At 42.3% G+C, this 15,616-nt stretch overlaps 1 protein-coding gene across 2 annotated transcripts; it reads left to right on the plus strand.

The window, feature by feature from the left end:
* The first annotated feature begins 6,620 nt into the window (after positions 1-6,620).
* On the plus strand, positions 6,621-13,247 carry LOC124660665 (SMR domain-containing protein At5g58720-like). Of its 2 annotated transcripts, none has more exons than XM_047198489.1 (11): positions 6,621-7,466; positions 8,710-8,735; positions 9,238-9,381; positions 9,931-10,010; positions 10,580-10,806; positions 11,272-11,342; positions 11,427-11,483; positions 11,773-11,840; positions 11,926-12,032; positions 12,156-12,223; positions 12,745-13,247. In XM_047198489.1, exons 1-11 carry the CDS (start codon positions 6,698-6,700, stop codon positions 12,865-12,867), a joined length of 1,740 nt encoding a protein of 579 aa, XP_047054445.1. In that variant the 5' UTR covers positions 6,621-6,697; the 3' UTR covers positions 12,868-13,247. The 2 variants fall into 2 exon arrangements, with proteins under 2 accessions (XP_047054445.1, XP_047054447.1); XM_047198491.1 differs by lacking the exon at positions 12,745-13,247 and adding an exon at positions 12,454-12,737.
* The last annotated feature ends 2,369 nt before the right edge of the window (positions 13,248-15,616 follow it).

The following is a 15,616-nucleotide window of genomic DNA, read 5'->3' on the forward strand; positions in this document are numbered from 1 at the left end:
GACACTCAGATCGTTAGGCACATCCACCACGACGAGTTCTACGACAAGGTTGTTCTTCCGGAGGACGAAGCCATCGAAGCAGAGCTTCCGGAGAAGATGGAGTCCGAGAAGAAACCTGTCGGAACCGATGGTGAAAGCGATTTTACTTGGACCAGCTCAAAAGAGGTTGAGAAGAACAAGACCAAGATGGCGGACAATGCATCTTCTTCTCCGACAACTAATGCGGAGAAATGACGTGTTCATGTGTAGATGAAAAAACAATGCACCATTCGGCCCCTTCGTGGGTTTGTCAATTAAATATCTAAACTATTTGAAGTAGCTAGGGAAAACTACGCATGCAATGTCCCTGGGTGGAAAATACTTATCCTGCTACCGTTTTATTATGTATGCGTGTTATTTTGTTGGAAGCAAGTGTTGGTTTCTGCATTTTCCGGCTTACTTGCTTGACCTTTCACGAGCCGGAAGACCCTTGATAACTCGCAAACGTATCTATAATTTTTGATGCTCCATGTTTGTTTTACACCAATTCCAATATGTTTTGTTTACACTTCATGGCGCTTTTATGTATTTTCTGGAACTAACTTATTGGCAAGATGTCACAATGCTAATTCCCTATGTTCTGCTATTTTTGTATTTCAGAAAAATTGTACAGAAATATTCTCAGAATTTGACGAAACAAAAGCCAAAGTTGCTATTTTACCGAAACGAAGATAGAGTCCAGAGGAGAGACAGAGGGGGGCCAGGGGCCGGCCAGACCATGCCTAGGCGCGACCTGGACCTGGCCCGCGCCTAGGGGTGGTCTGGGCCCACCTGGCGCCCACCGACCTCTCCCTTTCGCGTATAAATTCCCTTCGATGAGAAAACCCTGAAAATACAAGCCTTCGTCCACAAAAAGTTCCGTCGCTGACGTCATCGTCCAGACGAGTTTCGGGGGTCAGAAGTTCCTGTTCGGCACCCTGCCGGGACGGTGATTGACCCCCAGAGCCATCTACACCGACTCCACCGCCTCCACTTTGACTCCATGATGGTTTGGAGTAGTTTCCCCTGGACTACAGGTTCTCAGTTGTAGCTAGTTGGTACTCTCTCACCCATATACTTCAACACAATGATATCACGAGTTGCCTTACATGATTGAGATCCATATGATGTAATCGGTGTTGTGTTTGCTGGGATCTAATAAATTTTGGAATTGTGATCAGATATTCATCATCTTAGCATACTACTGTTATTTAAGATCTTGCATGCTCTCCGATACTTGTAGTTATCTTGATCAAGTAGTTGTCTGTATCTCCAAGATGGAGTATTTATGCTCGATAGTGGGTTCATGCATCTAGTTTTCTGGAAAAGTGACTTTAACTTCTAAGATTGTAAATGTGTTGTTGCTACTAGGGAGAAAACAACAATGTATTGTCCAAGGATAATTATATTGTTTAATTTACACACATTGCTTAATGCGATAGTCACGTGGCTTGCAACTTAATGCTAGAAGGGGTTCAGATGATAACCCGAAGGTGGATTATTAGTCATAGATGTAGTTGGATTATGGTCTATGTATCATGTTGTAATACCCAATTAAATACTGCAATAACCTTTATCTTATCATAGCATGCATTGTCATGTCCTCACAATTATCAATTGCCCAACTGAAGTTTGTTCACCCAACACATGTTATTTGGAGAGTTAACACTAGTGTAGATAGCTGGGAACCCCGGTCCTTATGTCATCATCATTGCTCTAAAGTCAACTACGCACTGGGATATTTTCCGGTGCCATCTCCTCTGTGCTACTACTGCTTTGTTACTATTATCATTTCTCTCATATTACTGCTGCTTTCACCTCCTGTTACTAGTGCTTTTTCAGGTGCAGCTGAATTGACAACTCCGTTGTTAAGTCTTACTAGATGATACCCCGCGCGTTGCTGCGGGAATATTTGGCTAAAATAGAAGATCGGTTAATATAATTTTAAAATTTGTGAGCAAAATAAAAAATATTTACTTTACATGTAATAACAATATAACATGGGTGTCCGGAGGACTTTTTTATGCATGTAATTAAGTACAGAAAGATGTGATCACATCGACATTCTGTGGTGACACAAAAATGAAGGTGATAAAAAACTGCATAAATTTTAGTTGTACACTTATCTTGCAAACATAAAAACATCAATCATCTCGTGAAACAAAATGATAGTCAACAGTGATAGCGTATCAGTAGCCACATACATCCATAAGGTAGTTGAAGATATTTCCTTAAGATCATGGGGCGCGTGGAGTTAATCAATTCTTGACCAATCCATGCATTACTTGATATCACCATATATTGTTATCATCAATTCATTTCAACTGAAAATTAGAAGGACCATTCTCATACTTCATCGATTATTGACATAAACATTCTTTGAAATTGTTGGCACTAAGCATACTGTGAAATAGACTTCCTACATACGTACCAGGCTCCAACAATGTTTCTTAATCTGAAATACACCAGCTATAACCCTCAATAGTTGGTATGCAGAACAATAAGTCACCAATTGGTCTAGAGGCTTTTTGTGTGTCTCCGATAAATTTTGTTTTAGACAACAACCAGATAGGCAAAAGCGAAACCACTTCATGAAGATGCATACATTTGTTGATTCGGTCTCCCAAAGGCATAAATCGAACCTAAAATATTGGCATTTGCTTCTTAGGTTAAACTGCACGAAAAGAACAAAAAAGTTAGATTGCACAAATGAAAGTAATATAACAAAATGGACATTCATGCAAAAAAAATTACGCGGAAAACAAAAGAATAGTCCATCTAAAAATATATATGGAAGAGGCTGAATCAAAAATATCCATTTGGCAATCTGGATAGTGTATGTCCCTGATCAGTCCATCGACATCCATGCCAAAATAAAATCTTGCAAATACCAACTGAATATTAAATAATATTATGCTTTGTCAGACAAATTGTAGAAGAGGCCGATTCAAGAGCAGATCAGCAAGAAAGTGTTTTAGCAATTAGCATAAGAACATTTCAACTCCTGGCTTCTCCTTCCACCGAATATATGAGCACCTTAGATTACAAACAAAGGGCATAGGAAAAAATACCAGATCGGAAGGCATCTACCAGCTTGGAAAATTCCCAGGAGAGAGAGAAGAAATGGGGCTACAACTTACTTTGAAGTGGAGATTACAGAGAATACCCAGTCAGTGAGTGGAAGAAGCCTGAAACCAAGAAATGTGAAAATGAAGCGCACGAGGAGGTGATGAAACTGGTTGTTGAGAAGATAAATAAGGAGAAGAGGAACGACATGAGAATAAGAAAGTGGAGCACATGGATGGAAGGAAAAACGACAGCTTGTCTCTGGTGGAAACATTAATTGGTATCTCAGCTCCGTATGAAATGTAATTGGCATGGAGGTGAAGAGGCAAAGACTGTGAAGTCGTGGGTTACTAAAAATCGAAAATAATCTAAGAAACGATGATGTGGCAAACTTACTGAGGTGGAAGGCTTGCATGATAGAAGACCCACCTGATGATGTGGACATGTTGCATGTTGAGAGAAATCACTTAGTGGGTTGCTCCTATTTAGATATTATAGATAAGTATTCTTTACCTTCCCTTGTGTCGAATCAATAAATTTGGGTTTTACTTCCCTCGAAGATTGTTGCGATCCCCTATACTTGTGGGTCATCAACCCTTAGCTGGAAAAGACTCTCCGACGGCGATGAAGCTTAATGGTAGTCCATAAAAAAAGGCGGAAACAAGCCCCCAACTTTAGGTGCCAGAAGTCGCTACTAGGAATCCATAAGCTCGCAACGGAAAATTTATATACCAGAAAACTTAAGCTTACGTTCTACCGGACGGTTTTTTGAAAATCACAACATTATACACGCCTAGATGGAAACATCCAGCTTTGCGATTTTAGTCAGAAAACATACACGATCAAAAAATGAACAATAAAAGGATGTAAAAGACTCAAATAGTGAACCATAAGCTTTATTTCATCGATCATGTATCATAACTATTACAAGATATGTAATGTGGTAATTGCTAAGTGTGGAAAAGACGTAGTTGTGCGATATTTCATGGACGATCTATCTCGTCGTAGACGTCACCCGGATCCTCCATATTTCGTTTCCGAAGGAAGTTTCTATTTCTATCTTTCAACTCATGAATATCAACAAGGTAGTAAGATTCGTTATGCAGTACTTAATTTGTCGACGACGAAAGGTCCTTCCCATAGAGACTGCACCTTATGCTCTTTCACCTACCGGAGGCGGAGAACCAGATCACCTTCCTTAAACGAGCGATTCTGAACACGGACGACTATGATAGCGACGTAGTTTCTACTGGTAAATCTTTGGAGCGTTGGTCAGCTATATTTCGAGCCTCTTCAAGCAGGTCAACAGATAGCTGTCGAGCCTCATCTGCATTTTCTTCATTTTATGCGGAATCTCGCGGGGAATCGTTGATGATGTCGGAGGCCCATGTTATTTTCGGTAATTAAGTCAGCCACCTTTAGGAGTCCATATTTGGGGGGGAGGCCTTCTAGGGTTTGTTCCAGCCACCATACCTATGGCTGACCGAAACCCCCACCTTTTCCTCCTTAAATACCCCCATAGCTGTCACTTTTAGACTCGGATTTTGATTAGATTAAAAGTTAGCCAATTGCTGCAACTTCGTGAACTTCTTTTGAGGCCAACGCCCAGAACAAGACCGATTATTAGGAATGCCACCTTATTCAATAAAACTTTCATCTTTCATCCGTAATATTCTGATTGCATTATTAGTTCGTACTTGTTCTGGATTTCAGGTAGGAATTAAGACCCTCGCTGGTCAGGTTGATCGTGCATCCGCAAGATCAGTAACTCTCAGAGATTGTCCTAGCGATTGCATTGGCGCACGAGGTTTGCACGTGTAGTCAGATTATCAAGCACGAACTCCACCAACAAATCGATCTATCTTCATCTCATCGAAAGATCAGACACCTTTTCCCTATCACCAACGTTCGTTGATGAGGGCGCGAAGCTCCAACCCTCCGGCAATGGCAGGACTATGTACCCGCCGTTGGACATGTGCTGCATGTGCGGGAGGTGGTACTCCGGCGGCACGAGTAGCCTAGCTTAGTGAAGCACCATCGCCTTGTCAAGGGTAAGGCTGTGCATGCGGTCCTCCTCGATGCAGCGACGGTGGTGCCTCTACTTCTACCTTCATAGTTGTGTTCCATGGCGGTGGAGGAGGTGGTTGTTAGCAGCTAGGGTTTTCAGAGGAGAGAGCGAGGGGCATGTGCAGAGACGCGAGGGGCGAGCGGTTTATAGCGGGCGATTATGCACACTGATGACGTGGGGAGCTATGCCGTCGCCGCGTGGATATGGCGGGGGCGCCTTGTTGCATTGTCGTCTCGTGAGGTGGCACACCCATTGAAGACGACGGCCGTCCTTCTCCACGCGGTCATTTAAAACGTGATGCTGGTTTGTCTCGCTGCCAGGGCGGCCCCGCACCCAAATCCTACGTGGCGCGAGGCGCTGACGTACCCGTTTCGCGTCCTGATCATAGGGTGGGCCGATGGGTTTATTGGTCTCGAAAAGTGCCAATGCTTTTTTGTGCGCGTTGGTGTGAGCCCAAAAACACTGCCATCCCCTAAAATGCTATGGGGCGTCCCGGTGGGATGAGCTAACATGTTTTACAATGGAAGTTAGCTATGATTTTTTTGTCACGGGGTCTTCAAGCTAGCTTGCAGTGCTTTGTCGTATAATACACTGTCATTTACCAACAATTTGTGATATCTTATTGTTGCCGTGCTTTGTCGTATAATACCTCGGTACTTCTTTGGAAATACTTCTGGAATGAGGAAACTCATTTGTGCAACCAACAACGTCAAGCCGACTCAGGGAGGAGCGGCAGCGGCGGCTCGCCGTCGACATAGTATAGAGGTTGAAGATGAAGGGCTTCTGAAGGATCTCGTTGAAATTTTCGTTTTTCTTGATCTGCTTTGTACTATTCGATGTTTCTTTTAACTCGAGTGTCCTATCCGCAGAAAGAAATGTAGTTTGAACCACCAGTGGTTAACGGCTTCTATCCTTATGACCTAATGGTTAACCAATATATTATCTATTTTTACTCAAAATGGATTTGAATCCGAAAAATAAATAGTTAGCAAAATCCCATCATGAGTTATACCCTGTGCTTAAACAAGAATATACCTAGAAAAAACAATCGTTTGTTAATTTCTGGAGATTTGAATTGATGATACACGTCGATTTACTAAACCTGAAAATCTTATGAAACGCTATCCCCACCCTGTCCCCTGATTCTCGCGCGCATACCGTTCCATACTTATCCCGTTCATTCAGCGGAAGGCGGGACACGAATCACACGATCGCTCGGCCCACCCCATCCACCACCACCAGTCAGTCTAGGGTAAACCACCAGTCCAAAGTAGTACTCGTATCACCCATCGCCTGAACCCACTTCCATCCATCTTCGCGACTCACCTCGCTGACCATGACATGTGGGCCCCACGGGTGACGTGACCCACCTGCAAACGAGAGTAAAATATTCTGCATCGGGCCCACCACCGTGGCTCGTCGCCTTCTTCCTCCCTCCACCGCATTCTCCCAGTCCCAGGCAGAAAAATCAGGAAAAAGTCAAAACCCGTAGGAGGGAGAGGAAAACAGAGAGGGGAAAAAAAGCGGCGGCCATCCCTTGCCCAGATGAAGCCCTCCAACAACGCCAAGAAGAAATCCAAGAAGAAGAAGCGGCCCTCGCCGCCGGCCACTGCGGGGGCGCCGCCGCCGACCCCTCCGCCGCCGCCGGCGGCCGGTTCTCCCCGCTCGCCGCTCTCGGAAACCCTAACCCTAGCGGCGGCAGCAGCCGCCGCTTCCGAGGCGGAATCGGGCAGCAGCAGCGGCGGGGACGTGTCGGCCTACTCGCGCTCCTTCACCCCGAGCTCCTCCTCCTCGGGCGCCGCCTCCACCTCCTCATTCTACGCGCCCTCCTCCTCCGACTCCTCCTCCGCCGCGGGCGACGAGCGCCGCGACCTCGCCTGGCTGCTCGAGGCCTTCGGCAGCGCCACCATCGACCAGGTCGACTCCGCCTACCGCGACGCCGGCGCCGACCCCTTCCTCGCCGCCGGCATCCTCGCCTCCACTCACCCGCCCCCGCCGCCTCCGCCGCCAGATCTCTCCCCCCACACGGGATCTGCCGCCCGGAAGCCCGCGCGCAGGCCCAGGAAGCTCCCCGTCGCCGCGTCCGGCATGGTCGCCGACGTCATCGGCAAGGGCTACTCGCGGCCCGCCACTCCACCCGTAAGCGTGCCCAGCGGGCGGAAGGGCACCGCCAGCAATGGCTGGAATGATGTCAGAAATGGGTGCGGGCCTGGTGCTGATCCCACCTACAATGTGGAGGAGGCCGAGCAGTTCCTGTGCTCCATGCTTGGGGATAGTTCCGAGCTCAACATGGGTGTGGTCAGGGACGTGCTAGGTGAGTCATCGTTTAACACTTGCTGCTAAGTACTGCTGCTTTACCTGCGATCTGTTTCTTTCTGCTGATGGAAGTCATAACCAAGTCAAACGGCAAATAATTAGAGTAAAAGCACGCTTGGAGGAGAAAGGTAGTCTTTTTTCTGGAAAGTTTTGCTATTTAGTAGTTCAATGGCATTTCCTTGGAATGCTTTGATAGCTGAACTAGATACCAAACCTTTCCAAAGAACTACACATCACCCAAAACATGGCCTGAAGGTTGAAGCACCGTCTTTGTTCAAACCATTTAGTGAATGGGGGAATGGTTTGACAGTTTGACCGATGCCCTAAAATTGGAATGCATAAGGCATCCATGACACATTCTTGTGATCTGCAAGCCAATCTTGTTTGTCTGTCCTTCAGATATGTTTATAATCTCCAGTTTTCGCTTCTGCGCCGTAGATATCCGCATGCTAGTATCTGATCTATCAATATTCTCGGCATCACATGCTTTTAAAATATCTGGTTGGAAATGAAAGAGTGTTAATGCTAGGATATCAAATTGGCTCCCTTTTAAATGCTTGGTGGTTTCTTATAGAGAGATGTGTGCAGTGAGCAAGGCAGTATTCATGGTTTTGGGCTCAAGTCCTCCCGAAATGTCAAGTCAGAGAATTGACGCTTGAGCTTATCGTGTGCAAGGATATAGAAGCCCAGAGTAAAAAAGAGCAAGATTCGCGTCTGATAAGGCAACACACATTGCGCCCTTGTTCTCTTAGCTTAAATATTGGGACGCTAAGGAGACTGTTGCCCATATTTTTGTTTATGTGCTTAACTACATGTGGAAATTGCATGATATCACACTCAACTGGTGGATCCACTTCTCTTCTTCTGGTGCAAAGGATATACTGGATGGGAGGTTGCTTACAGATTGCACAATCCTTCAAATGGTGTGCAGTTGTAACCGATCCACAGATTTAGTTGGACAATGTTTGTGTGCAGAAAGGCTGTATGGTTTACTTATATACAGCGTCTGAAAGTTCATGTTATGCAATCAATCTAAATTCTTAGATGCAACATGGTGCTTCAGCGGCTGATTTAAAACTTTCATTTATTAATTCAGAAGCTACTTGATGTATTTTTCGATTGAATTATAGTGTATTGAGATATGTATCTAACACCACTATTTGCATTTGGTAAGCCAGTTGGACATGATGCTTAGCTTCTCAGTAAGTGTTTCTAATGTTATCTTTCTTTCATTTTTGCAGGTCAGTATGGATATGATGTTGAGAAGGTAAATATGTATTCACTTCATATCTTAGTGCCTCGACCAGGGTACAAAGTTCCACATTTCACTAAAGTTTGTTGATTGGTTATAGCTAGAATTTTGCCTGTTCTTGATAGTATCAGCAGTCTGTCTGCCCTGCTTTACTTTTAAATTCTGGCAAAAACTGTATGCATGTGGTTCTGAGAAATTTCTCTAGTTCTACGATCCTATGCACACAGCGTTAAGATGCCATTATTGGCACGTGGGAATACATGAATGTAAATATAAAAGCTGCTTCTGTAACAATTTTGTCATTGACCATACATGAGTAACCAGTGTGCAATAGCATGTGCCTTCTTCGTGCACTCGTTTTGTGGCAGTTGCCAGGACACTCTCTGATAGAGAGACATGAACATAGAGAAATTTACGTACTCGACTGCGAAATTAGACTGCTGCTTTTTCTACCGAATGGGATGCTGTAACTTAGCAACAGTTTATTGAGAATTTTTACTAAACCATGTACTTTCAGGCTCTGGATGCATTACTTGATATCTCTGGTATGGGATGGTGCACTAATGCTGAAGATAATAGCACACACTCTCCAGATATTTTCCCAGGATATGGAATATATGAAGAAATTTCTTCTGCAATGATTGACCAAAGTTCATGCCAGGTAGTAGCATCACATAGCTACAATTTGAGCTCCTATTCTTCAGTGTTACTCTTGCAGAAAATTCAATTAATCTTAGTTACTTATACATTAGCAGCTATAGTGTTCATTGATAAATATGCTGTCCTACAGATCGCATGGGAACATAGATTGTTTATTAGTACTTAGTGCATGTAGTATCATCCCTTCTTACTTGCCAACGTTCGATATGTTGACTGCAGATTGACAGTTTATGTCGTACTTTTCAAAGCACCAACTATTCCCAGTTTGCCATTGGTGTGTTGGTTTTCTAGTCATGGAAGTTATTGCCAGTAAGGCTAAAAGCAAATAAAACGAACTTCTGTTAGGATGTTGTTTATTTGGTGGCTCTAGTGTAATGTGATACAGCAATCATTGTTGAATTCCCTTGCTATTTTTATTTGATTGGCATAAATGTGCCACTCAACTGAACAAATCTCTAGTTCCCTATTATGTTATTAGTAACAAGGAATACATTTAGCAATTCTCATCTGTTTCCTTGTGAAATCTCATATTCTATTATTTTTTATTCAGTTTCCAGAAGAAACACCTGGTATGTCATATAATCACTTTGGAAGACAACATGAGTTATTCTGGGGGGAACAGCGGAGCAGGTGAACCTTACCTGACCATATACGTTTTTTCTTTGATTTTTAGTATAAACATTATATAGAGGATATTAAATGAGTCAGGTTGATGAACTTCATATAGATCTATTTGCATATGCATACTTAACATATACTTAATGCACAAATCTGTGCAAGTAATTTTGTTCGGATAGCTGTAGTGTGGTGTGGGGGAAAAACAGCGGGAAACTGTTCCATGTAGAATATTCATTGCTTTCTCATGATACTTTTGGACATTTTGCAAGTTGCATAATATATGTTCCTGGCTAAGGACATATATCATCTTTGACTATCTAGACAAATTTACTTTGATAAAAGCGTACTTTAGCAACCTAAGTGAGTTATGACGTCATAAAATTCACTAGTTCAATATAAAGGTCTTAGTAATTGTCAACTTCAACAGTACTGGCTGTGCAGCTAGTCATCTCCTAGGCATCAATGATATCAGAAATCACGTAGACTTCAACAGTACTTGGCTGTACAATGGTATCAGTTATTGCACTATGTGCCATGCTGGTGGTTCTTGGTTTAAGATTTTCGTGATCTCTGGTTCATAGCTACATGGAGGCTGTTTGCGATGTGCAACACCCACCAACGCCGCCTTCAAGATCAGCCGTGGTGGATTCCAAGATGCCACAGCAAGTCCTTGAGTCGCTGTTCAAAGTACCTGGACAGGTTCAGCGCACACATGATCCAAGTAAAATGGACTGGAAAAAGATTGTGAAGAAGCTGCAATCATACAATCATCCTATCACAGCAAACAACCAAGGAAGACCAAAAAATGGTATGTTCTGCTTCTTATCGCTGTGCTTGCCAATCGTGCAAAGGATTGATTTGTCTGTGCCTCTTATGATGCCCAGTTCATTGTGATTCAAGATTTCACTTTTTTTTTTTCATTGTGCTAAACTGGCAATTTCTCACTTCTCATTTCCTTCCTCTAGGTTTCATTTTGAGCATTATTCTTACTGTTAGGTCAATAGCTCCCTCGTCTAAACAATTTTGGTTCAATCTTATAAGTGAAATTGCTACTTCTCAGTTTCTTGATTTATAGCTTTCAGCCAATACATTCATATAATGCTTCTATGTACGTTCATATTTGGACATTTTTCTACCATATACAATGAAACTAGTTTTGATTTATTTTCTTGCAGTTATACATTCAGCTGACCTTATTTCGCCTATTTGTGCTTTGTAATTGTTGTATTTGGCACCGCTGCAAATTTTGTAACTGTAATTTCTTCGCGTTAAGGGGATGGGTATCAAGAGTTCCGTGGTGTTTCGGCTAGTCATTATGATAAAATGAAAGGATACTATCAGAAAGTAAGAATTTATTTTTGTCAGAGTTTTCTTTGTGCCAGATCTTCTTTTGTATTTCTTATTTCTGTCTATTATTTTCCCATGCAGGCTGCCCTGGCATATTCCAAAGGAGAAAAATCTTATGCCTCGTACCTTGCAGAGGAGGTCAGACATGCAATTTTATGATGTTTAAGGCTGAGAAGTATGACAGAATAATAAAAGAAAGCAAAACGTCAGAATCTCTTGATCTTTCATCCTTAAAGGTTGAATGATGGAGAGCTCTAACTAATGTGCTGCTGTTGTGTTCTTACAGTTCATAAATTTAGTAAACGGATGTTTGTCCTGTTAGAGCATTCTAAGATTCTGTCGCTTGTGAACATTTTCTGTCAGTGTGCATGTACCTTCTATTGTGTTGCCTTAGCATCTCCAATAATCCGATGTCTATTTGCTTTAGGGAAAACATTATCGGGAATTGGGTCGCGAAGAAGATGAGAAGGCCAGCAGGGAGATATTTGAAGCCAGGTAATTTAATTCTTCTGATGGCAGGAAGATCTTTTCTAAATCTCTTGATACTAAATAGGGCTCCTGTTATATCTTATGTTGGCAGAAACAAACATATAACGAACACAGTGACTATTGATTTGCATGGTCAACATGTCAAGCAAGCTATGAAGCTCCTGAAAGTTCACATGCTGGTTTGTGTATGCATGCCATGTGAGTGTTCACATAAATTTGGGTGTTGTAATCATTGCCGCCCCACATTTTTTCAGCTTCACTGGTCTTGGTCTAATGTTTTCTCATCTATATCATGTCTTCCTTTTCCTCTTCCTTAAACAGCTACCCTTCTTAGAGTGATTACTGGTTGTGGTAGTGAAGGTACAGGGAAGGGAAAGATAAAACGATCGGTATGTACTTGTCTGACTAAATATTTCTTGCTCATGTGCTTGCCACCTCAATGTTCTGCTTATAATGTTGTGCGTTTTTATTTATTAATAATTCTGGCAGTGATTTTATAGCAAATTGCATGATCTGCTCTCCTGAATTGCATTTGGTTAGATTTTGCATCTTTCATATGCTATCAACATTTATAGTTTTATGGTCATATGATTCAGTAAGGTAGAATGTTACTGTGCAGCTCTAGGTGGTGTTTGTGTTCCCAACATCCACTTGTGGTCAAACGTGAAATCATCAATTCGGTGCAAATGTGAACTTCCAGAAAATGGTTGCTAAGTGCTTTGAGGGGCATCCCACCTCCTATCTGGGCCTTACATCTTGGATCCTTTGGCTGAGGCTGGAAGTATTCACATTTGCACGATTCATGGGATACATTGCCTAGCTATTATGTATCCAGTTCATTAATCATAATAGGTTAATTTCCTTGACTTCACATGCCATGCTCTTGAATGTTGCAATATGTCTGTAATAGGTTATTGAGCTTGTGGAGAAGGAAGGCATTGAATGGCATGAAGGGAATTCCGGAACCATAGTGCTACGACTAGGTGGTCCAAGGGAATATCGCTTTCTCGAGCATGACAGCGATTCCGACTAAATTAAAGCCTTCCCGCTGTCTCTTTTGGAGGAGTCTGACATAGATTAACAGCCGTTCTGATCTATGTATCTCCTGTATCTATCTGTATTTACATGTCCTGTAATTATGGATAGGAGGCCTAGGTTCTGGTGTAGTACGACAGTTTCTGACAACACAGTTGGGGGATAGCGAAGAGAAGATAGGCGCTGTCTGATGTGATCATTGTAGGCTGCTAACCTTGTAATGCACTCCAGGCTATGTACCTGTCTAATTGTTTTATGTGCTGTCCGGGACATTGTAAGAGTGGAACAGCAAACAGTGTAACTTTGCCCTGATATGTCTTTACAAGACATGGGGCTGAGAATGGATCTAAATTATGTACACGTATTAATTATCCTCAATATCAAGAAGCAAGCCTAAACAAAACTTCACTGCAAAGTGGGAAGTTATTGGCTATGCAATCTGTGCCAGCTTTTTTCCATGACATGCTGCATTTTTTGCATGATACTCCAGAGACTAGGGGCTGATATGTCTTTACAAGACATGGGGCTGAGAATGGAACTAAATTATGTACACGTATTAATTATCCTCAATATCAAGAAGCAACCCTAAACAAAACTTCACTGCAAAGTGTTAAGTTATTGGCTATGCAATCTGTGCCAACTTTTTTCCATGACATGGCTGCATTTTTTGCATGGTACTCCAGAGACTAGGGTGAGCCTGTCGAATATATGGAAAACAACTAAATATACTGAGAAATCAGTCGCCTTCTCTTGCCTGACTCAGTGCCCTGTGTCCTTTTCAATCTCTTCATTTACCTCCCAAGCAACTCTGAATGTTTGTGTCTTTTTTCTTAAGGACCCATGGATACGAGCTAGGGGAAGTGGTGGCTGATTTGGTAAAGGTGGGGCTAAAATGAGCCAGATTTGTTGCTTGCGTGCCTTGTGAAGGTGATATTGGCGGCGCCTCCGTTGTTGATGGTGGGGTCAGTGATTTTAGGAATGTTTATTACGAACTACATTTTGATTTGTTGTGTGTTCATATATGCTTTGCTACAAATATGGAGTTTTATATGTTATGGCATTTGTGTGTGACTGTGTGTCTCTTACAAATGTTGCAATCATGTTTCAATTTACTTGTAGTTTTGTTGCGGATGTTTGTTTCTATGTTGTATATGTAGAAATATTTGTTTCATGTCATGCGCGGGAAAGTTTGTTGTGAAGATCGGAATGGCATGGTTGTGTGACTTCAGCACAGATGGCTCTAGGGCGTCCAATTCCCACTAGTTTGCAGTTAGATGACGCATAGCGTAGTTTCATATAAGGGGTATTTAAGAAAGTGAGCTAATGTCCATATTTTGCTCTTTCTCAAGTACAATGACCTTTTTTTTTGCGAAAGTAGTACAATGACCAAATTCAACAAGGCTGGCAAGTTCGATGATCATAGATGAATTTGCTCTATTAAGATTACTAAAGATGTTATGGACATTGCATTCAATAGATTTCAGCCCCGTTTGAGAGACATGGATCTAAAAGTACTCAAGGTCGGTTAACATATTTTGGTTTTTCAATTACTACGGCGCATGTGAGACATACTAATACCCATGCTTCTTCAGGTGTGTAGCCAGAGTTTTCTTCTTGTCATGCTCGGTATTCGTAACGAAAATCACGTGTGACTCTCCGATGATCGCACCTTTTAAGAAAGTAGAAAGTTTTTTTCCTCTATCTCCCAATATTCTTTTAGAAACAAGTATATATGCATGTCTAGTATGTATGACCAAGGTTTCATTGGAATATCTTTTCACATGTGATCTGCACAAAAGAGACAATTTCCCCGTTCTTTTTCTCGCCCGGAGCCACATTTTTGTGAGTTTTTTTTGTTGCCTACGGTACAACATATTATCCAACAAAACTCTATAGATATGTAGGTAACATGTGCATGTATCAACGTAATTACTTTTAGATAATTATGGAACTTCGAAATGAAGTTTCTTTTTGTTTTTTAACGGAGAACTAAGTTAGTGCTTAGTCAAATCCTACTGCACCCGATTGCATCGTGATTCATGCATATGAGTTACAGTTGAATTGCAACTGAGTTTTTTTAGTTGCAACTGGGGTTGTAACTGAGATTTTTTTCCAGTTGCAAGTGGATATGCATCTAAGAAAAATGGTCTGGATCGTTAGATTTGCTTCGTGATTTATGCCAAGTTCACTTTTTTTTTGAATACCAAGTTCACTTTTTTTTTGAGGGAAAGCATACCTAACGCTTTCCATGCAAAGATTTTGATTTTGCTTGGATTTTTTAAAACTTCCATCAAGTCTCCCATGCTGGATTAGTGAAAGATGGGCCTAGACCATCCATTCCACTCCCTCTGTCGCATAAAACTTATGAAAGATTTGTTTAAATTTAGATGTATTAGATAGATACATTTAAATTTTGACGAACTTTCCACATGTTTCATAGAACGGAGGGAGTAGTTAATCTGTGCCCATTGATATGATTCAACTCAATATAATAGGCAGAGCTTGGGATTGGGAGCCAAAACACTCCTGAAAACACTATCGCCCTCATTCTTTGCTTGAGAGACATCCGAGCGAGGCCGAAGTGGCATTGTCATGGAACAACAAGGGCGTTTCGTGGCCCAGCAGAACAAAACGGGAACTATATTCCGGGTCCGGCCCAGCTTAACCTCGCCTCCTACCTCTGACCACTTCCTTCAAAAAAAATATGGGCGCCGCCGCCGTCCTCCTTCGCGCCGCCCTCCGCCGGA

This window comes from Lolium rigidum, chromosome 6 (assembly GCF_022539505.1).
Source record: "Lolium rigidum isolate FL_2022 chromosome 6, APGP_CSIRO_Lrig_0.1, whole genome shotgun sequence".
NCBI classification, from domain to species: Eukaryota; Viridiplantae; Streptophyta; class Magnoliopsida; order Poales; family Poaceae; genus Lolium; species Lolium rigidum.

Excerpts from the sequence above, each read along its gene's own strand:
- LOC124660665 (XM_047198489.1), top strand. The coding sequence starts at position 6,698 with ATGAAGCCCTCCAACAACGCCAAGAAGAAATCCAAGAAGAAGAAGCGG. Across the intron at positions 11,343-11,426 it reads TGAAAGGATACTATCAGAAA|GCTGCCCTGGCATATTCCAA; the intron begins GTAAGAATTTAT and ends TTTCCCATGCAG. Across the intron at positions 12,033-12,155 it reads GGTTTGTGTATGCATGCCAT|CTACCCTTCTTAGAGTGATT; the intron begins GTGAGTGTTCAC and ends TTCCTTAAACAG.